Here is a 24202-nt window from a genome sequence, read left to right on the forward strand (position 1 = left end):
TGAGTGTAAAATTAAGGAAGATAGTCCCACAGGGGTGATCAGCCCAGGACAGGCTGCGTGGCAGCTGATCCTGTTCTTAGGAAGGGTTCTGGAAGGAAGACCTATTTTATTTAGCTGAATGAAAGGTAGAACAAGTGTAACTGCCTTCCCCACACTAGACACTTAATTTTCCACCATGTATGGGTAGGGGGAGACAATGTTGAGATCTAATCTCAATAATGCAAGCTGATTGAGGGTTTTTTTTTTTTTCTGTGCTTCAGAGCCATTCAGTTAAATCAGTTATCTTTGTTTTTCTTTTACCAATTTCTATAAACTCTTTAAGCAGTTATAAAAGATGAAGCAATAGGCTTAAAGTCTAGAAAGGATATTCAGTTACTATTTTTTTTTTTAAGATTTTATTTATTTATACAAGAACCAGAGTACAGGCCAGACGTGCAGGACGGTGAGAGGATTCACCAGAGACAGAGTGGGGAACAGAACAGGCAGAATGACCAAAATACGCTGCTGAGGGGAGCAGTGGGCAAGACAGGAAAAGTCTGCCTTGCCATGTGGGTTGCTCCACAGCCAGCGGGGATCGAACCAGCACTGCAGAGGCTGCGGACAGCTTCACAGCGCTGCGCTCAACCGCCTGTGCCACCAGGAAGGCCCAGTTACTATTTTAAATAGCATATTTGGAAGTAACATTTTCTGCCTGGTGAGAGTGATGTATTTTTTACAAACTTCTCTCTCATGCTGTAACTGCGTTGAATTCTCCTATTCTGAACTGTTGCTGCTAACATTCTCTGATTTATCTATTATTTTATCATGATATTTTATCTCATTTTGTTAAATATGAAACAATTTTTATGTAAAATTATGTTTGTTTCAAACTTGAAATTATCCAACCCAATAAATATTCTTGCATGAGCGAATCACCAGAATCATTATGTTAATTTGAGTTGCCAATGACAAAACATAAACTTTTGCACAAAACCCAGTCAGTATTAGGAGCCTTTTTAATAGCGTATATAGTGAATATAAATGAACCTGCTCAAAAGCTGAGTTATATTTGTTTATTGCTGAGGTAGAATTGACTTTCCTATCTAACTATTGTGGAAATTTGAAGCATTTCTTTCTTCTTTTTTAAAAGAATTGATGATAGCTGACTTTTCCATATCTCTTCCAGGTATGTTTACTTGTTTACTCCTAATTTATATGACCTGTATGAATATTATGGATTTTACTCCTGTAGTTGTCATATGGAATCTATTTTCCCAATTAGTTAGATTTTTAAACTTTGTTCCTCAGAGTAGTTGCAAAGCACCTTCCCTCAAAATTTAGAGGAAGGTACAGAGGTTTTCCTGCATAGGCTCCCCTACTGTCAACCTCCTGGTACCGAGTGGCATATCATTACCCTATGACCTTACACGACACACATGACCAGAGCTGAAGACTACATATAGCTCACCCCTGGTGTTGGCCAGTCTGAGGACAGGGGTGTGGTGATGCCATAGTTGGCTCTATGGTGTCACATGTCTTATTTCTCTGCCCTGAAATTCCTCTATGTCCTGTTTGTTCATCCCTTTTCCTCTCCATCGCCACAACCCTAGCACAAATAGTCACTTTATGTCTCCATGTGTTGTCTTTTCCAGGTGGTCATATATTATACTTTAATGATCTGGTCTATGGTGTTTTCAGATTAGCTTCTATCACTTAGTAATACGTATTTATGGTTTCTCCAAGTCTGCTCATAACTCAAAAGCACATTTGTTTATAGTGTCAATTACCTTCCATTGCATGGACCTCACACATTCATTCATCCATTCACCTCCATGAGGCCTCTGGGAATTGGCACTTGTGAGTAAAGAAGCTCTAAACATCTGTGGCAGATGTTAATTGGATGGATGACAGGCAGGCAGAGCTGCTCAGCCTGGAAGACAGGGGCCAGGCAGGCGATGCAGACTCAGACCTTCCATGGTCACCGAAAACTTTATTGAGGCAGGTGGATGATGCTCAAGAACAGTCTGAGACAACTCAGATACCACAGACCCAGATGCCATCAAGGGGCTCTGGATTCTCCTCTAGTAGCCACACAAACACCATACAAACACCACACAAACACTTCAAAATGAAGTTAGTGATTTAGGCTAATGATAGCTGAGGCTTCTGGAGACTTTCTTGGATCCAGAGAGGAGAGGTCAGGGTGTGTAAATAATTGATGTTCAAAAGAAGAGAAAAATATGATGTATTTGTCAGCCTAAAGCATGTTGATTTAACTCTCAGCGTGATCTCTCTGAGTATGGGAGTCATTCTAAGAATTGGTTCACTCAGCCCATGGTGACCTGCTTATTATTTCCCCATCGCAACACAACCAAGTCTCAGAGAGTAGAGCATCCCTCCCGGGTTTCATGTGGCTTTACTTTGACGTAACTAGGTGAATTAGGTCAGCTGGGATCATCTGACCATCATGGCTGTTTCAGGGCACTTTGTCCAACATAGAACCCCTGTTTTTTTCTTATTGATTTCCTTAAAATGCAGAAGTTCAATACTGCCCTTCCCTAAGCAAGCATGGACACACATAGAAGGAGCAAGCCCTGGATGGGCATGATCAAAGGGCCTTGGGAAGGGGCAGCAGAAGCACAGTCATAGGAAACACTGACACTCCTGTTCTAAAAGCCTCCTGCCTTGGGACCCCGGGGTTTCCTTAGGCATTGACACCAGGAACATGGGACTAAGGCTGTCTCAACCCTGCTGTGCTCCCAACCTGCTCCCCTCCTCCCAGCAGGACCCCTGGACACCCTGTTCCCCAACCCCACAGGGACAGTGCAAGGGTTCTGGACATTTCCACACCTGCTCCACTTTCTCACACCTTACTACTCACACAGACATGTCCTCCCAGAAGGGAAGATTGTTCAAAGACAGACAGCAAGAAAGACAGACAGCCCCACTCTTGTTAGGAAATGAAGCTACACACAAGACCCAGGGCAGCATCTCTACTTCTGTTTGTCAAAGATTGAAGTTTTATTTTCAGACTGCACCACGTTACATGTCCCTGGGAAGTCAGATGTCTTGTTGGGTGTTTTACCTCATGGCTCTCATGAATATCCTGCAAACATTCTCATTGTTTATTTCAATATTTATCTGGAAAAACTGAAAATGGTGAGGGTTAAAGACTAGTCAGACGCCACATTGTAGTGCCAGTTCTGGGTCTGGTCTCCCTAAACACCCATGTCCACTATGCTGGAACCTACACGCAGGCCCTGTGGGGACAGTGACATATCAGAGCAGACATTAGTTAGTCCTGGGAGATTAAGATTTCAGTTAAGGCTGTGAGATCCAAGGCACCCTGTGGAAAGGAGAGGGGACTGTCTTGGTTGAGAGTAGGACTGAGGAGCACTCAAGGCTGCCTGTCAGGAAACAGGGGTGGTGGCAGGAGTCACCTGAATTCCAGGGAAAAAAGGCACAATTCTGGATGGAAGCTGGGCACAGAATTATCCATTGACACTGGGGAAGCAGTTCTGAGGCAGAGGGTTAAAGGAAAAAAGAGCCCTGTGGGGAAGATACCCCACTTGTAACAAGGTGTAGTGATGGCAGGGATGTTCCCACCCAACCCAGTGCCCTGGGAGCCGCTACCCTGAGCCCCATGGAGGAACAGGGAGGAGATGCCAGTCATCCCCTGTCAGAACCAGGTGGGTGGGAGGTGAGACAGGGACTCTCATGCCCAGGCCCTGTCTCACAGTCGGAGCAGAGCCCAAGGCCAGTATAAAAGGGCCCTGGCCAGAGCCTCTCCACCACTCCCCTCCTGCCGAGCTGAAGGACCTGTGCCTGTGCCTGGTGAGTGTCCTGGGAATGGGAGCAGGGCTGCTGATGAGGGAGCTCAGCCAAGAGCATGGACAGCTGGGCAGGGCTGGAGTGGGAGGTGAATGTGTCAGAAGAAGAGGGCCAGGAAGCCTGTGGTCTTGTACAGGAGGGGCTGAGGCCAGGTGGGGACACAGAGAGAGGAAGTGGATGGCAGCATCTTAAGGCTTGGAGGAAACAAGCTGGTCAGCAGTGGGCGCCCTCCAAGGGCAGGGACATGAAGCTCTAGCACCTGCCCCGCTGATGGCTTGAGGGGAGCTTACCTTGGAAATACAGTCCTGTTCTACCTGCCCAGGAGAAGCTGTGCTTAGACAGGGGCACACAGGTTCACTTGGGCTCATTGTCCCCCACGGCCACGGGCTGATAAGGTCCCATATTGACAGCACAGAGCAGCCTGAGAACCAGCACACCACCAATGGGCTGAGCAACTGGGAGAAAGTCCTAGTGTGAGCTGAAATTAGCCAGGAATTGGGTGTTTTACATCCCAGGTCAGCAAGAATCGAGAGATTTACCAATGTTTTCCTGAATACATGGATTTACTGACACTGGTAATATGGTAACTTCTGTGCAGACGGTACAGAATAAAACCATTTTGGAAGCTATGACAATAGCAAATAATTACTATATTTTTTCGTTAAGAAAAAATATTCCATGAAATGACATATAAACTGCATGGTTTCAGGATTAGAGAACAAAATGAGAGTCAATTTCATCTCCATGTATAAATCTGAATTATTGGAAATGTTTCATATTATCATTTGGTCTCAGTTTACTATTTGGCATATGAGATGAATATTCCTGTCTACCTTACAAGGATTTAACGGGATCTAAACAAATGATTCAAGCATAAGGAAAATACTGGAATTAGTAAAACCATGCAGTTATTTCATGATTTAAGTAATCCTGAAGGACAGAAAGGGCAGGAGCCTCCATATGCTGGGTCTCACTCCCTGTTTGTCTCTTCCCAGCTTCTGAACACTCACCTGCCAACATGTCCTGCCAGCAGAGCCAGCAGCAATGCCAGCCCCCTCCCAAGTGCACCCCCAAGTGCCCTCCCAAGTGCCAGATCCCTAAGTGCCCACCTAAGTGTCCCCCAAAGTGCCCTCCAGCGTCTTCCTGTTGTGGCTTTGGGTGTGGGGGCTGCTGCAGCTCTGGGTGTGGGAGTTGCTGCAGCTCTGGGTGTGGGAGCTGCTGTAGCTCTGGGTGTGGGAGCTGCTGCAGCTCTGGGTGTGGGGGCTGCTGCGTGAGCCACAAGCCCCGCAGGTTGCGTCGCCACAGACACCAGAGCCCTGACAAGTGCAACCAGCCCTCAGGGGGCTCCAGCTGCTGTGGAGGGTGCTCCAGCTGCTGTGGAGGGGGCTCCAGCTGCTGTGGAGGGGGCTCCAGCTGCTGTGGAAGTGGGAGCAGCCAGTCCACTGGAGGTTGCTGTTGATGTGGAAAGTGAGCCAAGAAGAGCACACTTGCAGAATGCAAAGGTCTCATCATTTCTGCTTCCTGAGACTGCCTGATGGTGCAACAGACACATGAAAAACATCATTCTGGCCTAGAAGATTCCTCTGCTCTGGTGTCTAGAAGACCAGAACCTTTCTCTAACATCGCTTCACTACCTCTAGCTGTTCTGAGAACAATAGCACAAACCCTATGTCACATTCCACTGTTTAATATTGTGCTCTGCTGCCTGAATTGAAATAATAAACATGATTTATCTGCTTACTAACTTACTTCAGATTGATTCAATCATCTGTTTTTGTTACCATTTCTGTTCTCTCCTCTGCTGATGACTAATATACCTGAGTGGATAGACCTGGGGCTGGGAGGGTATAAGGAAAATTTGTATTTTTTTAATATACCTCAATTTTCACTAAAAGATTCAAATAATAATATTGAGTCATTGCTACAATTTAGATCTGCTTTAGCCATATTTGATTCTTGGCAAAATTGGAGCCTTATGATAATCAAATCCTAAGCATTCAATTTATTCAGAGGGATAAATAGAAATGTAAAAGTTTCCCAGGCCCAGTTTGGGGTGGCCCGAACTTGTAAATAATTACGAACAATAATGCATTATAGACCATTTTAAATAATAGGAACCCCATCTGAGACCATATTGATAATAACTAAATAGAAAAATGGGAGGAGACCAGAGGAATTTTGCTTCCAGTAGAATATGTCAAAGACTGTCTGGTTAAGTGGCAGGAGAGCTGCAGGTGTAAACCAGTCTTAAGCTTTCATACAGAGGTTGAGTCAGGTGGGAGCCACCACTGAGGAGAGTGGAGACGAAGGGCAAATATGGATGAAAAGCATATTTTTCCTCTCTACATAGTCTCGCCAAAGTCCTCACTTGTTGTAAGAAAAATACAGTAACGGGCCTCCCCTGGTGGTGCAACAGTTGAGCGTTGGGCTGTGAAGATGCTAGCAGTCTCTGCAGCGCTGGTTTGATCCCCGGCCTCCAGCGAGGGTCCCACATGGCGCGACAGACCTCTCCTGCCGCGCCCGCTGCTCCCCTCAGCAGTGTACTTCATCAGTCTGCCTGTTCTGTTCCCTGCTCTGGCTCTTGTGAATTCTCTCACCCTCCTGTGCTTCTGACTATACCCAGTGCTTGTATAAATAAATAAATAAATAAATCTTTAAAAAAAGAAAGGAAAAAAAAAAGAAAAATGCAGTAACAATGCAGGGGAGAAATCACACAAGCCCGTGGCCAGGTGATGAACATTATGTCTTCAATAGGAGCAGGTGAAAGTCTGTGCCTGCAGATATACATGACCTGACCCGGGCACGGTGTCCATTCCAGGGACTCTAACATGAGCTTAATCATAAGCAACATCAGAGAAATTGTAAATAAGGAAGTTTCTATTTTAAAAATGTGAGCAGAGTTTGCTGAGTAATATTCCATGGTGTATATGTACCACGTTTTCTTGATCCAGTCATCTATTTTTGGGCTTTTGGGTTGTTTCCATAACTTAGCTATTGTAAATAGTGCTGCAACAAACATAGGGGTGCAAGTGTCTTATTGAATTAATGTTTTTGTATCCTTTGAAAATCAACAAGCAACTATAAACTAGAGACACACTATGGGGTGGGAGGAGAAGGAAATAGGATCAAAACAAGGAGGGTTGGAATTTTACTGGGACAATAACCAGGGTGAAAATGCACACATTGTACAAAAATGAAAAATGATGGGAAAATATGTAAAAAAAAAAAGGAAAAATATGCGAGTGGAGAACTGTACTCTGCAAAATTATCGACGACATAAAAAAAAGCTGTGAAAATATTCCACAAGAAAAGGATTGAGGAGACCGTGATAGCTGAATGCAAACGTAATCTTAAACAAGATCATATACTGCAACAGGGAAATGTTATAAGGGGACTTTGTTGGGTCAAAAAGTTTGTATTTTGGTATCTTGTATCTCCCACAAATGTGGGTCTTTACTTATAACAAGAGATCTGCAGCAACATGAACTGTGAACTTGCTGCAACTTCTGCTTCGCTTCAAGTGTGTGACTGTCACTCTGGTGTGGACAGTGGACAAACATCACTCTCCATTTGTGCAAAGTTGCCTCTTCTCACTTGTGTTCCCCACCCCCACTCATCTCCTATTCTCTATCCATGTCTCTATCCATCAGTTGGTAGACAGGAAGCACAGACATCTGAATGTAACAAACCCTTACTTTTTTTTTTTTCTTTTGTGTTTCTTTTTATTTTTTTGTCTTTTTTTAGATTTTTTTATTTTAACATTTATCATTTTTTACATTTTTTAGACAATATTTACTTCCCCCAACCCCTTCAGATTGAGTCCCAATAAAATTTCCTTCCCCAAGGCACCCGTGCACCATCACCTCAGTCCCCTGAGAGCTCCTCTCTCCTTGCTCTCACCCCTCTCCCGCCTCCTCCCCTGCAGGATGTCTCTGGTTTATAATTGTCTGTTTTTGCTTTGTTGTGTTTTGTACTGTTATTATTTTTTTACACTGATGTCTTATTTGTTTCGCCTGTATTCCACTCCTTCGGATCTACCCAAAGGACACAAAAACAGTGATTCAAAAGAGCACCTGTACACCTATGTTTACTGCAGCACTATTTACAATAGGTAAAACCTGGAAACAACCCAAATGCCCAAAAATAGGTGACTGGATCAAGAAGATGTGGCATATATACACAATGGAATATTATTCAGCAATCAAAAAGGATAAACTCATGCCATTTGCAGCAACGTGGATGGAGCTAGAAGGAATTATGCTCAGTGAAATAAGCCACGAAAACCCTTACTTTCTAAAACTTTAATTATTGCGGGAGAGTGACCCCGCCGCCATGGTGACAAGGGAGTTTCTTGCCTTGTTCCCAAGAGTATCATTGATTAGAGGGTCACTACTCCGGGGATCCCTAAGATCAGGTGAGACTGAAGCAATGCTGGAGTACAGAGCACAGCGTAGACTCCACCAGAGGGACATGGAGGATCCATGGGTAGTGAGCGCAGATTAGCACCCAGAGCCTGGGGATTGGAGTGAGGGAAAGAAACTACAGGTCTGTCAGCTCATCCAGGCTCCTTGGGAGGGGAGAGAAACAGTGTAGAGACTCATCCTTGATTCAGAGTAAAGACAGAGATAGCAGCTGGGGCACCCCACACTAGCCAGGGTCCATTGTGAAAGCAACAAAGATGTACTCGACAGCACCCCACTTCTCCACCCTTCAGAGCTGGCACTGACCTCAGGCACCCCAGTAGACAAGACTGCTGATTTTCAGACCTGGAAACCCATAGAAAGGGATTTTGGTGCCACAAACACAAACCAGGTCCTGGCACCTCTGCACCTCCCCAGCAGTGGTTGGATCCCTCCAGTACTTTCCTCCACTCTCCTGACACAGAAACCTCAAAATATGGCAGCCAGCAGGGTCAAAATCATCAGCAATCAATCAATAGAGAAATACTACAGTGTCATTTGAGAGAAGTAATTGGGTTTATTCTCTTTTACTGATTCAAGCATTTTGAAAAACCAGGAAAATTTCAAGTAGCAAAATGGGAAGTCAAAAATATAACACATGGTAACTAAAGATTGTAGTGAAATGTGACAACATCAGCAGAGAACAAACCTCCAGAATCCAACCACAAATTCCTGTTCTATAGCCTCAGAAGTAAAAAGTTCAAACTATCTGTAATAAACTGAAAGCGATAGTAAAAAAACTCAGAAAGGCAAGTCAAAGAGAAATAGCAGAACTCAGAAAAGATGTGTTAGTAAGCACACTGACTCCATAGGAAACACTAGCAAAACAAACAACAACAATATCCACAGGATTACATAAAACTAATAAACTTCTGCACAGTAAAATATTTTTGCACTGAAATGGCACAAAACATCCTTCTGTAAAGCAGAATATAAAGATATTTGTATATCATTCATGCGGCAAGGGACTCATACCCAAAATACAAAAGAACTTGTTATGATTCAACAATTAAAAAACAATCCAATTATAAACTGACCGAGGATCTGAAGGACCCTTCTCTGCTGCACCTCCCCCTGCAGTGATCTTTCCCTAGATCCGGCTGGGCAACCAGCGCGTGGGGGGAGAACAGCCTGAAGCAGAGGAAGTTCAGCGGAAGTTCCCTGAAAAGGCAGAAGCTTATCAAAAGATAACGACCACCAAGAACCACTACAAGAATGCTAAAAATCTTATCCAGTCTTTCTAGAACTACAAACTTTAATCCCTTATTTGTCTTCCTAAACTTCCTTCTTTCTTCTATAATGGTCATTGCTTGTTATGTAGATCACCTCCCTGATGGTGATAGACTGAGCCCATGAGCAAGCTAATTTCATTGATATTCATTCCTGTGCTTTTGGAAAACATATATACTGGTCACAAACTGAAAGAAAATTACACTCAGGTTTTCACTCTTGAAGTGTGTCTGTTTGTCATTTCTTTCATAGACGCCCTGACCACCCTGCACGCTTCTCTCAACCCTGAGGTGGCCTCATCGTCTACTGCTGTGCTGGTCCGCGGCAGGTGGCGCCCAACGTGGGGCCCCGACATTTCATTTCATTTCATTGAGTCTTCCACCCAAAGAAGAGGTGAGTAATGAAGAGATCGTGTTGGGTAAGCTATCTCCCTTCTTGTGTGTGAGTGTGAATGTGATTCCCTTAAAATACCCTCTTTTAAACAGTCAGGGATAGGATCCTCACTGGAGCGTCCGGAGCTCGCTGATAAAGGGTGATCAGTTTGAGATAGTGAGAAGTTTTTTTAAGAGTGAATGCTTGTGGTGCTGTGTGTGTATGAGAGTGCATGAATATGGCTCCACGGCCTCGTGTCTACGGAGTTTGAGTGGGCTGCACCCACGATTCCCGTGGAGGAACGTCATACGGCATAACCGTCATCTGCTCTTCAGAGTAGCCTGGTCCGAGACTTATACGGACAGACCTTAGCTAAGACGCCTCCGCAAGTTCCCGCGAGGGACACGGGCTGGACAGCACAGTTGAAAGAAATTTTTGCTTGAGTGAACAAAAGCACCACGAGACCATGGGTCAATTACAGACCCAAAACAAAGATCTTTTTCTATCTATATTAAAAAATATGATTGAAACACGAAGTATTAAAATAAATAAGAAAGCTCTACTGCAACTTTATAAATTTATATTACGGGTATGCCCGTGGTTTCCAGAAGAAGGTAGTTTGTCACTGAAAACTTGGAAGAAAGTAGGAAAAGAAGTAAAAGTTTTATGCCCTTCATGGACCATCTCAGGTTCCGAGACAGGCTCTGTCCTTGTGGGTACAAATTAGAGATTTGTTGGTTGATGCCACTGAGGCAGAATTGAGGGAAGGCCAACAGGATAAAGTTCAGGATAATCCTAAAAACAATAATGATCTAAACACGTCATTATTCACTCAAGCCTCTGCTCTCGTATTAAAGGAATCCCTTTCCCAGTCAGAGGATGAGTTTAATAATCATGAATATACTGAAATGCTAGATAAATTAACTTTCAAAAATGATAAACCCTCCCGCCCATCCGCTAACCTTTTTCCAGTTGTTACCAAACCTAAAATTGCATTACATAATAATCCTAATCATATCAAGGCCCATCAAGGGCCCCTAGGTGGCATTTTAGGATCAACAAGAGAGGCCAGTAAGACGGGAGATTTTTCATTAACTTTTCCCATTGCCGGACCTCCGGCTTTGTCTCGCGCTGATGAAGGCCCTACATGGGAGGCCATCCCCATAAAAACTCTTAAACAATTACAGTTAGCTGTTCAGACAACAGGTCATAACTCCCCTTATACTTATCAAATTATTGACATGCTATCGGCCACCTACATGACCCCTTATGACTGGCATAATCTTGCCAAGGCTGTTCTTCCTTCAGGAATGTATGTATTATTTCGCATGGAATATGAGGACCAAGTACATGCCTTCCTTAACAAGCATAATAATGAGGTCAAGGCTGACAAAATTCCCCTTTCTATGTTCATGGAACAGACAAATATGCTGAGGTACGCAGACAAGCTGCCCTTTCAAAAAATGTCCTAATTAAAATTAATAAACTATCAGTTGCCTCATGGAAAAAATCTTCCTTCACCTGAGTACAAACCCACTAACCTTACTGATATACACCAACGCCAGAATGAAATGTACCAGGATTTTGTGGCTAGATTAAAAACTGCTCTGGATAAAGTTCTTCCATCTTCCAGAGCAGGAAATTTGTTGTTTAAACAACTTGCATGGGAAAATGCTAATTCCCTCTGTAAACAACTAATTAGACCTATAAGAAAAACTGGTACACTTCAAGATTACATTAAATTTTGCTTAAATGCTTCCCCCACGACACTGGATCAAGGGTCTGAATTAGACAAAATAAATAAAAAACTCAAAAACTTATGGCTGTCTGTATCCCTAAATAACATCAAAGAGGACTCAGCTGACAGCCCCGTATTAATAAAACAATTGCCTAAACAAATAGGTCGTTTTTGCCTGGCTGGAGGCAAAATAAAATATGCAAAACAAAAGGTAAAACAAAAAATAGCATGCTGGTCCGCAGCACTTCTCCAAGGAAGACAACCAGATCCCCACAGATACTCATCACCTCTTATTACAGGGAAATGCACACCAGCCCTCATAGCTCACACTTAGGAGAATGGATATTCTCCCAAAGATAAGAAGCAGCAAGTGCTGGAGATATGTGGAGAGAAGGGAATCTTTATTCAGTGTTTGTGGGAATACAAATTTGTGCAGCAATTCTGGAGGACAGTATGGAGAGTCCCCAAAGAATTAAGAATAGAAATTGCCATAGGATCCAATTACCCCACTTGGTATTTACTAGGAAAACACACAAACAACTAATTTGAAGACAAAAATACCTTCAAATTATCTTCAGATAAGAAGTCAGCATAACAATGGCTCATTCTCAGGAAAGCAGCCTGGGTGGTGAACAACAGAGACATCTGAGAAAATCCACAGGTGGAGCCCCTGTCTTGTCTGCCCGAGGCAGGAAGGACGAGCATGACATCACAGCCTGCTGCACCCCATGTCTGTAAAGGTGCCTCAAGGATCCAATCTCAAATGACCTTTGATCTTTCCCTATTCCCACAGGTAGCTCTGACCCAATTAGTTTTGTAAGGGGAAGGTTTTTTCTTGAAATGACGAACACTGATTTTCTTACCAATGAACTAAGTTTGCTGAAAACCAACCTAGTTTGTTAACTGAAAATTTTGGATAATAACTAAATGTGTTCAGCTTTCTTAAGAAAAAACAACATTGTATTCTTTGTGTGCTTGTAGCTGTATATGTACAAGCTAAGTCTCAAGCCCTGAGGGCAGAGCTAGCATCAGTGACCTGATTGGGGGCCACAGCCGGGTCCTCAGTTTAGCTCTGAATAACGCCTGCATAAATTTCTCTTGTCTAAACTGTGAGTTCATTCAAAATAGTAATTACTTCAGTGGACACACTGTTACACCATTTTTTTTTAACTAATAAACAAATGAGAAGAAAACATTATAACGAAATAATAGAAAGTACAGAAAGTACATTATAGGCTAGGAAGCCAAATGCTCTCCTTCTCCATGTAAATAATGAATAAACAAGGTGCGGGCAAAGGTGACTTCAGGAGAACACAAGAAAGCGGATAATATGCTAAACAACAAGCTTGGTCCAGCTCATGAGAAGCCACTCTGAAGAGGGAATGTGCAGGTGCTGCTCTTGCCCTGCCTTCCCCTCCCCAGCAGGACCCCATGGTCAGGAGGAGGCACCCAATTCCTGGGGGTCCCTCAGGACACAGGGACATGGCTGCTTGTACAGACACTCTGGCTGCGCGGGAATCAAGAGCTGGTTTGTGTTGCACTGACTGGGGTGGGATGAAGGGGCCCAGCTCGCTAGCAGGTGGAGCTGCAGTAAGAAGGACCTGTCACCCCAGTAAGACCTGAATCAGGGACTCAAAACAGGAGGGCCCCTGAGGGCAGGAGATTAAGGACAGAGGAACAAACTGTTGAAGCTTCTAGAAGGGGGAAGATTCTAAGGGAAAGAAGGCATTTGAAAGCAACCACAGACATAAGGGAAGTGGAGCTGGCCACAGAGGGGACACCCTGCCAGGAGGTCTTGGAGACCCCTAAGCCTCCCCATGAGTGGGTGGCAAGAGACCATGCCCTGCGTGGGGCAAAACCCCAAGGCTGGGGCAGGTGGCTGTTCCCTTCAAATGCCCAGATCACAACAGATGTCACCAGGCCACAGACAACCAGGGAAATTTAACACTGACCAGCAGCATATCAGCAGGGGTCTGAGAGCCAGGGTTATATTCAGCTTCAGGATACAAATGGCGCTGAGTCACTAGCCAGCCAGGTCCATGACAGCTGGGTGTGGTCCTGTTGTAGGCAGAGGCCTGGACCAGAAGGCACTTCAGCAATATTGTCCTGGAGCAGGAGCTGGGAGCTGGGAGGCCTGCAGTGTGGGCCCAGGAATCCAGGTCCTGACATGCCCCATACTAACACCCTGAACAAGGGTCAACCCAGGTGAGGAGGGGCTGACCTCCCAGCACAGGGAGGACACACACCTCACTGAACCCTTCTGCCCAGGGAGTTCCGTGAGGATGACCTCAGCCATGGAAATGTTATTTGGAAACCTTGAGGTGAATGGGATCCTAAGGAGGTGATGACAGCTCATTCACACAGGCTGTCTCCATCTGGGCAAGCTAGCCTTGAGCCTGTGAGACAAAGAAATATGAGACAAGCTGTCAAGTCCTTGTCATGCCGTCAATGCTGTGTTCCCAAAGGACAGAGGGACAAGTGGGTGGAGCTGCTCAGGCTGGAAGGCAGGGTCCAGGGGTGTAGTGTAGCCTCAGACCCTCCACGGCCACACAAGACTTTTCAGAGGCAGGTGGATGAGGCTCAAGCACAGGCTGAGAAAACTCAGATTCCACAGACTCAGATGCAGTCAGTGGGCTCTTGGTGCTCCTGTAGCAGCCACATGTCCAGTGCAAGATGAAGTTAGTGATTTAGGCTAATTGTAGCTGACACTGCTGGATGCTTTCTTGGATTCACAGAAGAGTAGTTGGGTGCTTGCACAAAATTGATGGTTTAACAAAGTGGGCAAATAAGATCTATTTGTCAGTCTAAAGCATGTATATTTATCTCTCTAAATACTTAGTCCTTCTGATATGGCAGTATTTTCTAAGAGTTGGTTCACATAGTCTGTGGTGACTTGAGTATTATTTCCAGCCTGAACACACCAAGTGCTGCAGAGTAGAGAATCACTCCCGGGGTTCGCTTGTTTTTAGTTTTACTTAACCTGATGAATTAGGTCAGGATGGGATCATCGGACAGTCATGGCTGTCTCCAAGGCCACCTTTTCCACAATCAAATCCCTGTTTTTTCTATAGAGCTCCATAAAATGAAAAGTTCATAACCACCCTTCTTATATATGCATGTGACACATAGAAGGAGCAAGCCCTGCACGTGTGATCAAAGGGGCTTGGAAAGGGGCAGCAGAAGCACAACCGTAGGAAACACTGACACGCCTCTTCTTAAAAGCCACCTGTCTGGAGGCCCAGGTTTCCCTTAGTTAGTCATTTGCCACCTGGAACATGGGACTCAGGCTGTCTCCACCCTGCTGTGCTCCCTGCCTGCTCCCCTCCTCTCAGCAGAACCCTTGGAAAACCTTGTCTCCCCACCCCCACTGGGAGCAAACAGGGGTTCAGGACTTTCCACACCTGCTCCACCTTCTTACACCTTAGTACTCCCCCAGCCAGGTCCTCCCAGAAGGGAAGACTGTACAGACACACAGACAGACCCACTCTTGTTAGGAAAACATGCTATGATCAAGATCCAGAACATCTCTCATTTTATATCTCAAGGCTGAAACTTTATCTTCAGACTGCATTGTGTTACATATCTTTGGAAAGTCAGTTTTCTTGTTGGGTGTTTTGTCATAACTTTCACGAAAATCCTGCAAATATTTTTCTTTGTTTATTCCAATATTCGTTTGGAAAAAAATGGAAAATGTTGCCTGTTAAAGGCTTGTTAGATGCCGAGTCCAGGCTTGTTTTCCCCTCACTCCTTGTCCACTATGCAGGTGCCCCGACACCAGACCTCTGTGGAGCAGTGACACAGCAAGTCGATAAAGGTGAAGCCTGGTGTTAAAAGTTCAACATGTTATCTGGATCCAAGACACCCTGTGGAAAGGAGCAGAGGACATTGTCTTGGTTGAGAGTGGGACTGAGAAGCACCCAAGGCTGCATGTCAGGAAACAGGGGTGGTGGCAGGAGTTACCTGAACACCAGGCTAAGAAGCCACATTTCTGGATGGGAGCTGGGCCTCGGATCATTCATTCAACACTGAGGAGGCAGAAAGGCAGTGCTGGGGCAGAAGGTTTAAAGAATGGAGAACCTCAGGGAGAGGTGTCCTCCAGTTGTAACAAGGTATAAGTGATACCAGGCATATTCCCACCCAGCCCCAGGCCTGGGAGGGGATACCCCGAGCCCCATGGAGGAACAGGGAAGAGCTGCAGTCATCACCTGTCAGAACCAGGTGGGTGGGAGCTGAGCCAGGGACTCTCATGCCCAGGCCCTGTCTCACAGTCGGGGGCAGAGCCCAAGGCCTGATGAAAGGGCCCTGGCCACAGTGTCTCCACCACTCCCCTCTGCCGAGCTGAAGGACCTGTACCCCGTGCCTGGTGAGTGTCCTGGGAACGGGAGTGGGGCTGCTGCTGAGGGAGCTCAGGCCAGGGCAGGGGCAGCTGGGCAGGGCTGAGGTGGGAAGTCCATGTGTCAGAGGAGGCGGCCAGGGAGCCTGAGGGCCAGTGCAGGAGGGTCTGGAGCCAAGTGTGGCCACAGGCACAGGAGGTGGACGGCAGCACCTTTGGATTGGAGGAAACAAGCTGGTCAGCAGTCAGCGGCCTCCAACGGCAGGGACATGAAGATCCAGCACCCTGCCCTACTGACAGCTTGGCAGGGGAGCTCACCTTGGAAATGCAGTCCTGTTCTACCTGCCACGGAGCAGCCTGGGCTTGAATAGGGGATCAAGGTTCACTTGGGTCAGCCTGAGAACCGCCATGCCACTCATGGGCTGAGGAGGTGTGAGCAGAGATCTAAGATCTGTACTGAGATCACAGTGTTGGGGCTCCAGATTTCAAGTGCCAGGTCAGCGGGACTTGAGAGGTTTACCAGTCTCTCCTTAAATCTAGTGATTTTAGGCCCTATACACACACCCTTTGCACTGTCGCCTTTTCAGAATAAACCAATTGGTCAATTTCAGAATTAACCAATCAGTTAATGCGTCAGGGCATCATTATTGCACTCATTTAAAGAAATACTATCCCCTTATATGGTATACGAATTAAAGGATTTCAGAGTCTCAGGACATAGTGCCATGAGGTCCATGGTAGCTCACATATCCTCAGAGTCTTGGCATGTTTTATGGTAGTGTTGCCTCTAGTTTACTACTTAGTACATTAGACAAAGTTTGCTGCCTCCTAACAAGCATATACTTTGCTTCCAACTCCTTGATGCAAGAGTATGGCAAGATACTCAAATTATAAAACTAGTAGAGATAGTGTTTCATGGCATTAAATGTAGCTGAAGGACAGGCAAGGCGAGGCATGCATGTGCTGTTTCTAATGCTGGTTTGTGTTTCCTCAGTTCCTGAACGCCCTCAGTCAACATGTCCTGCCAGCAGTACCAGCAGCAGTGCCAGCCGCCTCCCAAGTGCACCCCCAAGTACATGCCCAAGTGTCCTCAACAGTGGCAGACCCCGAAGTGCCCCCCAAAGTGTCCCCCTAAATGTCACCCCAAATGCCCTCCAGTGTCTTCCTGCTGTAGTTCTGGGGGTGGGGGCTGCTGCAGCTCTGGGGGTGGGGGCTGCTGCAGTTCTGGAGGTGGAGGCTGCTGTTTAAGCCATTGCAGGTCCCAAACTTCGCAGAGCTACAGACAGCAGAGCTCTGGCTGTTGCAACCAGCCCTCAGGGGACTCCAGCTGCTGTGGAGGGGGCTCCAGCTCCAGCTGCTGTGGAGGTGGGATCAGCCTGTCCTCTGGAGGCTGCTGCTGAAGTGGACCCTGAGGCAAGAAGAGAGACTTGGAATCAGCAAATGGCCAGATCCTACCTTCTCCACCCGCCTCTGCCCATGGTGCCAATGCCCAGGCGGGAACCAAGGTCTGACTCTGAGGCTCCCTGTGCCCTGGTGTGCAGGAGACAAAACCTCTTCCCCAAACCCATTCCCTGACTTACTTCTGTAAATGCTCCTATTGTGGTTGTTCTGGAACCCCCAAAGTGGGTCCCGCCACTCTTATCCTTTTGGATCCCCAATCTTTTGTGAGCAATAAAACCAGAAATGTAACTGCGGCCTGCCTTGACACTTTGTATTCCTATTATCTCTTTCCTACTACACACTCAGCTCCCGCCTCCCCAGTACACAGTATCATCAGATACATAAGGCAGAGGTGTGCTGTCAAAGGGTTTACTGAACTCCTGCTGTGAATCTGTCACATAATAATGAGACACGTGGGACTGAATTGCATTGTCCTAGAAAGGAGATGATTCTGCGTAAAGCATGGAGTGAGAGTGGGCCGACGTGTTTACAGGTACAGCCCACACACAGGCAAAGAGCAGAACAGAAATAGGGGGAGTCACTCTGGGTCCTGAAAGTCACTCAGATTCTTGGATTGCCCAACACAAGTGGAGGCCTGGCTGAGGCTTCCTTCTCAGCCAGGGATCAGATTCAACACATGCACAACAGGATCTGCCAGGGCAGCTGGGACAGGGCAGACATTTAGTGGTTTCTGTGAGTCTCACTTGAAAGCTGAACACCAGGCACACAGGGACTGGAAGAAAAATTCCAAGAAGGAGATATGAGGAAGGGAGAAGAGGTGACACTGATGATGGGCACGTGCAGGCTCCCTGGAAGGAGGCAGGTAGGAGTTGCCAGTCTCACCTGTTACAGCATCCACGTGCATGGCAGGAGGTGAGGTGGGGACTGGAGAAGGCCATTCTTACCTGCTGAGGTAAGTGCCCAAGACCAGGATAAAAGGGCCTCCTCAACATTTTCCACTATATGAATCAAGTTAAGCCTCTACCATGCCTACAAATCATTAATACCAAAGTAGTAACAAAGTCTTGCCCAAGGCTACACACTATAGGATATGTCCCACATCTGATGTGAGATATAAGTCTACCTGCTACCTCTGTTGTCACCCACTTTTAGAGAATCCTGAAGCTGATCAAGGCTGCGTGTGCACCTGATGGTGACTGTGCCAGCGCTGCATGCCTGCCAGGGCTAGCATCCCTCACCACCTGCCCTTTATCGTCACACGACTCCTCACCCAAATGAGATTAAAGTACTTCTTTGATGTCCTGGTGAGTCTTATATTTCTATAACCACATAACCTCATACCAGTACAGTTGTGCACAGTAGTTAAAGTGCACTTACTAGTGTGGCTTTATAGTTTACAAATAACTATTCCTTGTGACATAGAGTATCCTCATAGGAGACCACACTCTGAGATACACCCAATGAGGTATTTTATCTGCATCACCCTGACATGTGACTCCTGCCCCTCCTGGGCAAGACATTTGATCCCCTCCTCAGGTTGTTCCAAAAGCTTAGTGTCAAGGAGTGTCAGGAACTGGACACACAGGCTCACATTGAGGGCCTCCCAGATCCCACCTCCTGCTCCAGGAAGATAGAGCTGAGGTGCCTTCTGGTCCAGGCCTCTCCCTGCATTCAGGGCAACACCCAAACTTAGATGCAGTGGGTGAGTCAGCAGCATCACTATATCCTGAAGCCCGGGGTTTAATCCTGACTATGAGATCTCATGACAGTATAAACTTTTCAGTAACAGACATTGGTTTTTCTATACGTTCCAATTTTTCTGTTGTCTCCCTCTTTTTTCAAGCAGAGTACCTCGGTACCAATCAGAGCATCTAACTCTTCTGCCCTCTGCATCTTGGTATCAGAGTTGCCAATAAAAACACAAGACAAACACTATGTAGAACAATATTCTACTTCTGTAGAGAAGAGACAGAACAAAATCAGTCTCAGTTTGGGGTGTTGGTCCTCCCAGTCCAGCAACCCCCACGGGGCAGTTGACATACACACCCCAGTCATGTGGCAGAGGAAGACCCTGCCCTCCTCCCTGAAGGACATATGTCTCTTAGCATAATGGTTCTAGTGATTCACTCATGCAACAATTTTTATTGGGGCACATAAATACAGGTTGAAAATGAATACACCATTTTACAGAAAAGTTGCTTTGCCCTTTAGCCAAGTGAGATAAAAATATAATAATAAGAGATAAATAAGAGATATTAGCTGTAACAGCTCAAAATAGGAGATTTCTGCACAGTTACAGTGTAAGAGATAAATACATAAAAATGTACTTTAACACCACAGAAAATACAACTTCAAGGAATGCTATTTAAAAATACTAACTGAATGTCTATTCTGGATTTTAAGAGTATTGCTTCATCATATATAATTGTTTAAAGAGTTTCTAGAAATTGAGAAAAGAAAAACAAAGATAATTGATTTTACCTGGATGGCTCTGAAGCACAGAAAAAAAAAAAAAAACATCAATCAGTTTGTATTATCCTAATGAGATCTCAAAAGTGTCTCCTCCTACCCATAGATGGTGAAGAGTTGACTGTGCGTAGAGTGGGGAAGGCAGTTGCATGTGTTCAGTCTTTCATTTGCTGCATAAAATGGGGCTTCCACAAGGAATGCTTCCTCAGCACAGGCTCAGCCGCCACCCAGCCTGTCCTGGGCTGATCACCCCTGTGGGACTATCTTCCTTGTTTCACACTCAGTCGGCACTCATTTGTGCCTGCCTAAGCAAGGCATCATATGGCTCCTGGCCAACCCATGGACATGCGTCCTGAGAGGAAGGGACAGGGGCTTCCACTGAACATGACAGGGGTGTGCAGGTGAACTGCCCCCTGCTGGAGAGGGAGGACCAACACCCTCCACTGCAGCTGGTTTTGTTTTGTCTCTTCTCTTCTTTAGTAGAATAATGTTCTGCCCAGTGTGTGATGGTCTTGTGTAACCTGGAGCAGACTTTGTTGGTGATTTGGCTAATGATTTGTGGGGATGGGAGAAGATTCACTTGCATGATATAGTGAGAAAATGTTGAGGAGGCCCTTTTATCCTGGCCTTGGGCTCCTACTCCGAAGAGTGAGACAAGCCTGCATGAGTCCCCACCTCACCTCCTGCCATGCACGTGGATGCTGTAACAGGTGAGACCGGCAGCTCCTACCTGCATCCTTCCAGGGAGCCCGCACGTGCTCATCATCAGTGTCACCGCTTCTCCCTTCCTCATATCTCCTTCTTGGAATTTTTCCTCCAGTCCCTATGTGTCTGGTGTTCAGCTTTCAACTGAGACTCTAGAACCTCTAAATGTCTGCTCTGTCCCAGCCACCCTGGCAGATCCTGCATGCATGTATGTTTGCACATGTGTGTTTACACTGTCCCAGACCACACCTGGCACCCAAACCTGGTCCTGTGGGGACCAGGAGCTGTGGGGTCTTGTGGAAACCACCTAGTCTTTCTCATTCTATTTCCTCAAACAATATCAATACAAGTTATTCTCAAGGTGTCATGAAGGTCACAGAGTCATGGGAGGAAATGCCTGGTAAAGATTCTGCAACTCGATGAGCACAATCAGACTTATCCCTCCACCCATAAAAGGGGTGCATTCTTTTTAATCACAGCATTTTCCAGGAAAGGTGCATCTGATTTTCAAAAAGGCTTTTATTCAGCCGAGTCTTCTGTACATTTTTAGGAGATGATAAACCTGCAGAGGAGCTGGAGGGAACCAGCACTGCTTGTACAAGAGAAGGAGAACTTGATTTCTAGACTCTTACACATGGGAAGAGGGTGACCTTCCATGAAAAGCATAGAGCTGGGCAGAGGCCAAGAAGTTGCAAGCCTGGTACATTGGTGGGAGGAGGCCCTGTGTAAGGGACCCCAGGTCCTGCAGGTGGGAGGACCACACAGGTCAGGAGAGCCTGGGCTTCTCTAGGCACCTGCAGTGTTGCTGCCGCTCCTCATACACCAGGGCCCTGGAGGTGATGGGAAAGTAAGATGAAGACTGTCCTCAACTTGGTACACAGCAGGTGCTTCTTCTGTGTGTGGAGGGGGATATTATGAAAAGCAGGCTCCCAAAATTAATTAGCTGAAGGTAACTTAGAGCTACAGGTAATGATGAGAAAAAAATCCTCCCTGCAGAGAGTCCCAAATAATTTGTCAGACTCTGGAATGAGATATGATTGAGTCAATAGTGACTGTCACTTAGAACATCACGGCAAGGAAAACAATGTCTTAAGTGGTATGTGTGTGCACATGCGTGTGGTTTCTTAGATTGCTTATAATTAAAAGATTATGTGTGTAAAAATATATACACATAGAGAAAAAGGCAGAGACACATAATAGAAGCAGATATGCAAATATAGTTATAGATATAGATTTAGAAAGCACCTTGTTTGTTGTTCTCAGCCTCAGATATGAAGGGCATGTTCCTTTCAACCCTTCCCGCCATCAATCACTACTCTGGCCTAGAAGGAAGCCTCAGCCAGGCCTCTACTTGGTCAGGGCAACTCCAGCATCTGAGTGACTTTCAAGACCCAGAGTGACTCCCCCTATTTCTGTTCTGCTCTTTGCCTGTGTGTGGGCTGTACCTGTAAACACGTCGGCCCACTCTCACTCCATGCTTTATACAGAATCATCTCCTTTCTGGGACAATGCAATTCAGTCCCACGTGTCTCATTATTATGTGACAGATTCACAGCAGGAGTTCAGTAAACCCTTTGACAGCACACCTCTGCCTTATGTATCTGATGATACTGTGTACTGGGGAGGCGGGAGCTGAGTGTGTAGTAGGAAAGAGATAATAGGAATACAAAGTGTCAAGGCAGGCCGCAGTTACATTTCTGGTTTTATTGCTCACAAAAGATTGGGGATCCAAAAGGATAAGAGTGGCGGGACCCACTTTGGGGGTTCCAGAACAACCACAATAGGAGCATTTACAGAAGTAAGTCAGGGAATGGGTTTGGGGAAGAGGCTTTGTCTCCTGCACACCAGGGCACAGGGAGCCTCAGAGTCAGACCTTGGTTCCCGCCTGGGCATTGGCACCATGGGCAGAGGTGATGGAGAAGGTAGGATCTGGCAATTTGCTGACTCCAAGTCTCTCTTCTTGCCTCAGGGTCCACTTCAGCAGCAGCCTCCAGAGGACTGGCTGCTCCCACCTCCACAGCAGCTGGAGCTGGAGCCCCCTCCACAGCAGCTGGAGCCCCCTGAGGGCTGGTGGCAACAGCCAGAGCTCTGCTGTCTGTAGCTCTGGGAACTTTGGGACCTGCAATGGCTTAAACAGCAGCCTCCACCTCCAGAACTGCAGCAGCTGCCACCCCCAGAGCTGCAGCAGCCACTACCCCCAGAACTGCAGCAGCCCCCACCCCCAGAACTACAGCAGGAAGACACTGGAGGACATTTGGGGGGACACTTAGGGGGACACTTTGGGGGGCACTTCGGGGTCTGGCACTGTTGAGGACACTTGGGCATGCACTTGGGGTTGCACTTGGGAGGCGGCTGGCACTGCTGCTGGTACTGCTGGCAGGACATGTTGGCAGTTGGGGGTTCTGGAGCTGAGGAGAGGCAAACAGGAGTTAGAAACAGCACAGACACGCCTCGCCCTTCAGCTACATTTAATGCCATGAAATACTATCTCCACTAGTTTTATAATTTGAGTATCTTGCCATACTCTCCCATCAAAGATTTGGATGCAAAAACATATGCTTGTTAGGAGGCAGCAAACTTCATCTATTGTGTCAAGTAGTGAACTAGAGCAAACACTACTATAAAACATGCCAAGACTCTAAGGACATGTAAGCTACCAAGGACCTGGTGCACTTTGTCCTGCAACTCTGAAATCCTCTAATTCATATACCATACAAGGGGATATTATTTATTTGAACAAGTGCAATTATCATGTCCTGATTCACTAATTTCCAGATTGGTTTTATTCTGAAAAGACAACAGTGTGAGACTAAGTTCACTAGATTCAGGAAGAGACTGGTAATCCTCTCAAGTCCTCCTACCCTGCATCTGAGACCTGGAGCCCCAACACTGTGAACTAGTACAGACCTCAGCTCTCTGCTCACAACTCCTCACCCCATTAGCAGCGTGCTGGTCCTCAGGTGCTCTGTGCTGTCAACATGGGACTTTGTCCCCTGTGGCTATGGGGGATAATGAGCCCAAGGGAGCCTGTGCTCCCCTAACCAGCTGGGTTGCTCCTTGACAGGTAGAACAGGACTGATTTCTGAGGTGAGCTCGTCCCCCAAGCTGTCAGTAGGGCAGGGTGCTGGAGTTCATGTCCCTGTCCTTGGAGGCTGCCCACTGCTGACCAGCTTGTTTCCTCCAATTCAAAGGTGCTGCCGTCCACCTCCTCTGCCTGTGGCCACACTTGGCTCCAGACACTCCTGCACTGGCCCTCAGGCTTCCTGGCCCCCTCCTCTGACACATTCACCTCCCACCCCAGCTCTGCTCAGCTCCCCTGCTCTGGGCTGATCTCCCTCAGCAGCAGCCCCGCTCCCATTCCCAGGACACTCACCAGGCGCAGGCACAGGTGCTTCAGCTTGGCAGGAGGGGAGTGGCAGAGATGCTCTGGCTAGGGGCCCTTTTATCCTGGCCTTGGGCTCTGCTCCGAATGTGAGACAGGGCCTGGGCATGAGAGTCCCTGTCTCACCTCCACACTCACCTGTTCTGACAGGTGATGACTGGCAGCCCCTCCCTCTTCCTCCATGGGGCTCGGGGAAGACTCTCCCAGGCTTGGGACTGAGTGAGAATATGACTGACATCACTTACACCTTGTTCCAATGGGGGACACCTCCCCTTGGGGCTCTACTTTCTTTAAGCCTTCGA

The 24202-nt window shown here is 46.5% G+C and overlaps 2 protein-coding genes across 2 annotated transcripts; both read left to right on the top strand.

Moving 5' to 3' along the window:
• Window positions 1-4828: 4828 nt before the first annotated feature.
• Window positions 4829-5269, top strand: LOC311177760 (late cornified envelope protein 1E-like; the record flags this gene model as incomplete). Its single annotated transcript, XM_084244008.1, has 1 exon — window positions 4829-5269. One exon carries the CDS (start codon window positions 4829-4831, stop codon window positions 5267-5269), a length of 441 nt encoding a protein of 146 aa, XP_084100134.1.
• An 11690-nt stretch (window positions 5270-16959) lies between these two features.
• LOC311177911 (late cornified envelope protein 1E-like) lies at window positions 16960-17346 on the top strand (the record flags this gene model as incomplete). The annotated part of the gene is made up of 1 exon (XM_084244157.1): window positions 16960-17346. The coding sequence occupies one exon, from the start codon at window positions 16960-16962 to the stop codon at window positions 17341-17343; it is 384 nt and encodes a 127-aa protein (XP_084100283.1). The 3' UTR covers window positions 17344-17346.
• Window positions 17347-24202: the final 6856 nt, after the last annotated feature.

This window comes from Talpa europaea (assembly GCF_964194135.1).
Source record: "Talpa europaea genome assembly, chromosome: 9".
NCBI classification, from domain to species: Eukaryota; Metazoa; Chordata; class Mammalia; order Eulipotyphla; family Talpidae; genus Talpa; species Talpa europaea.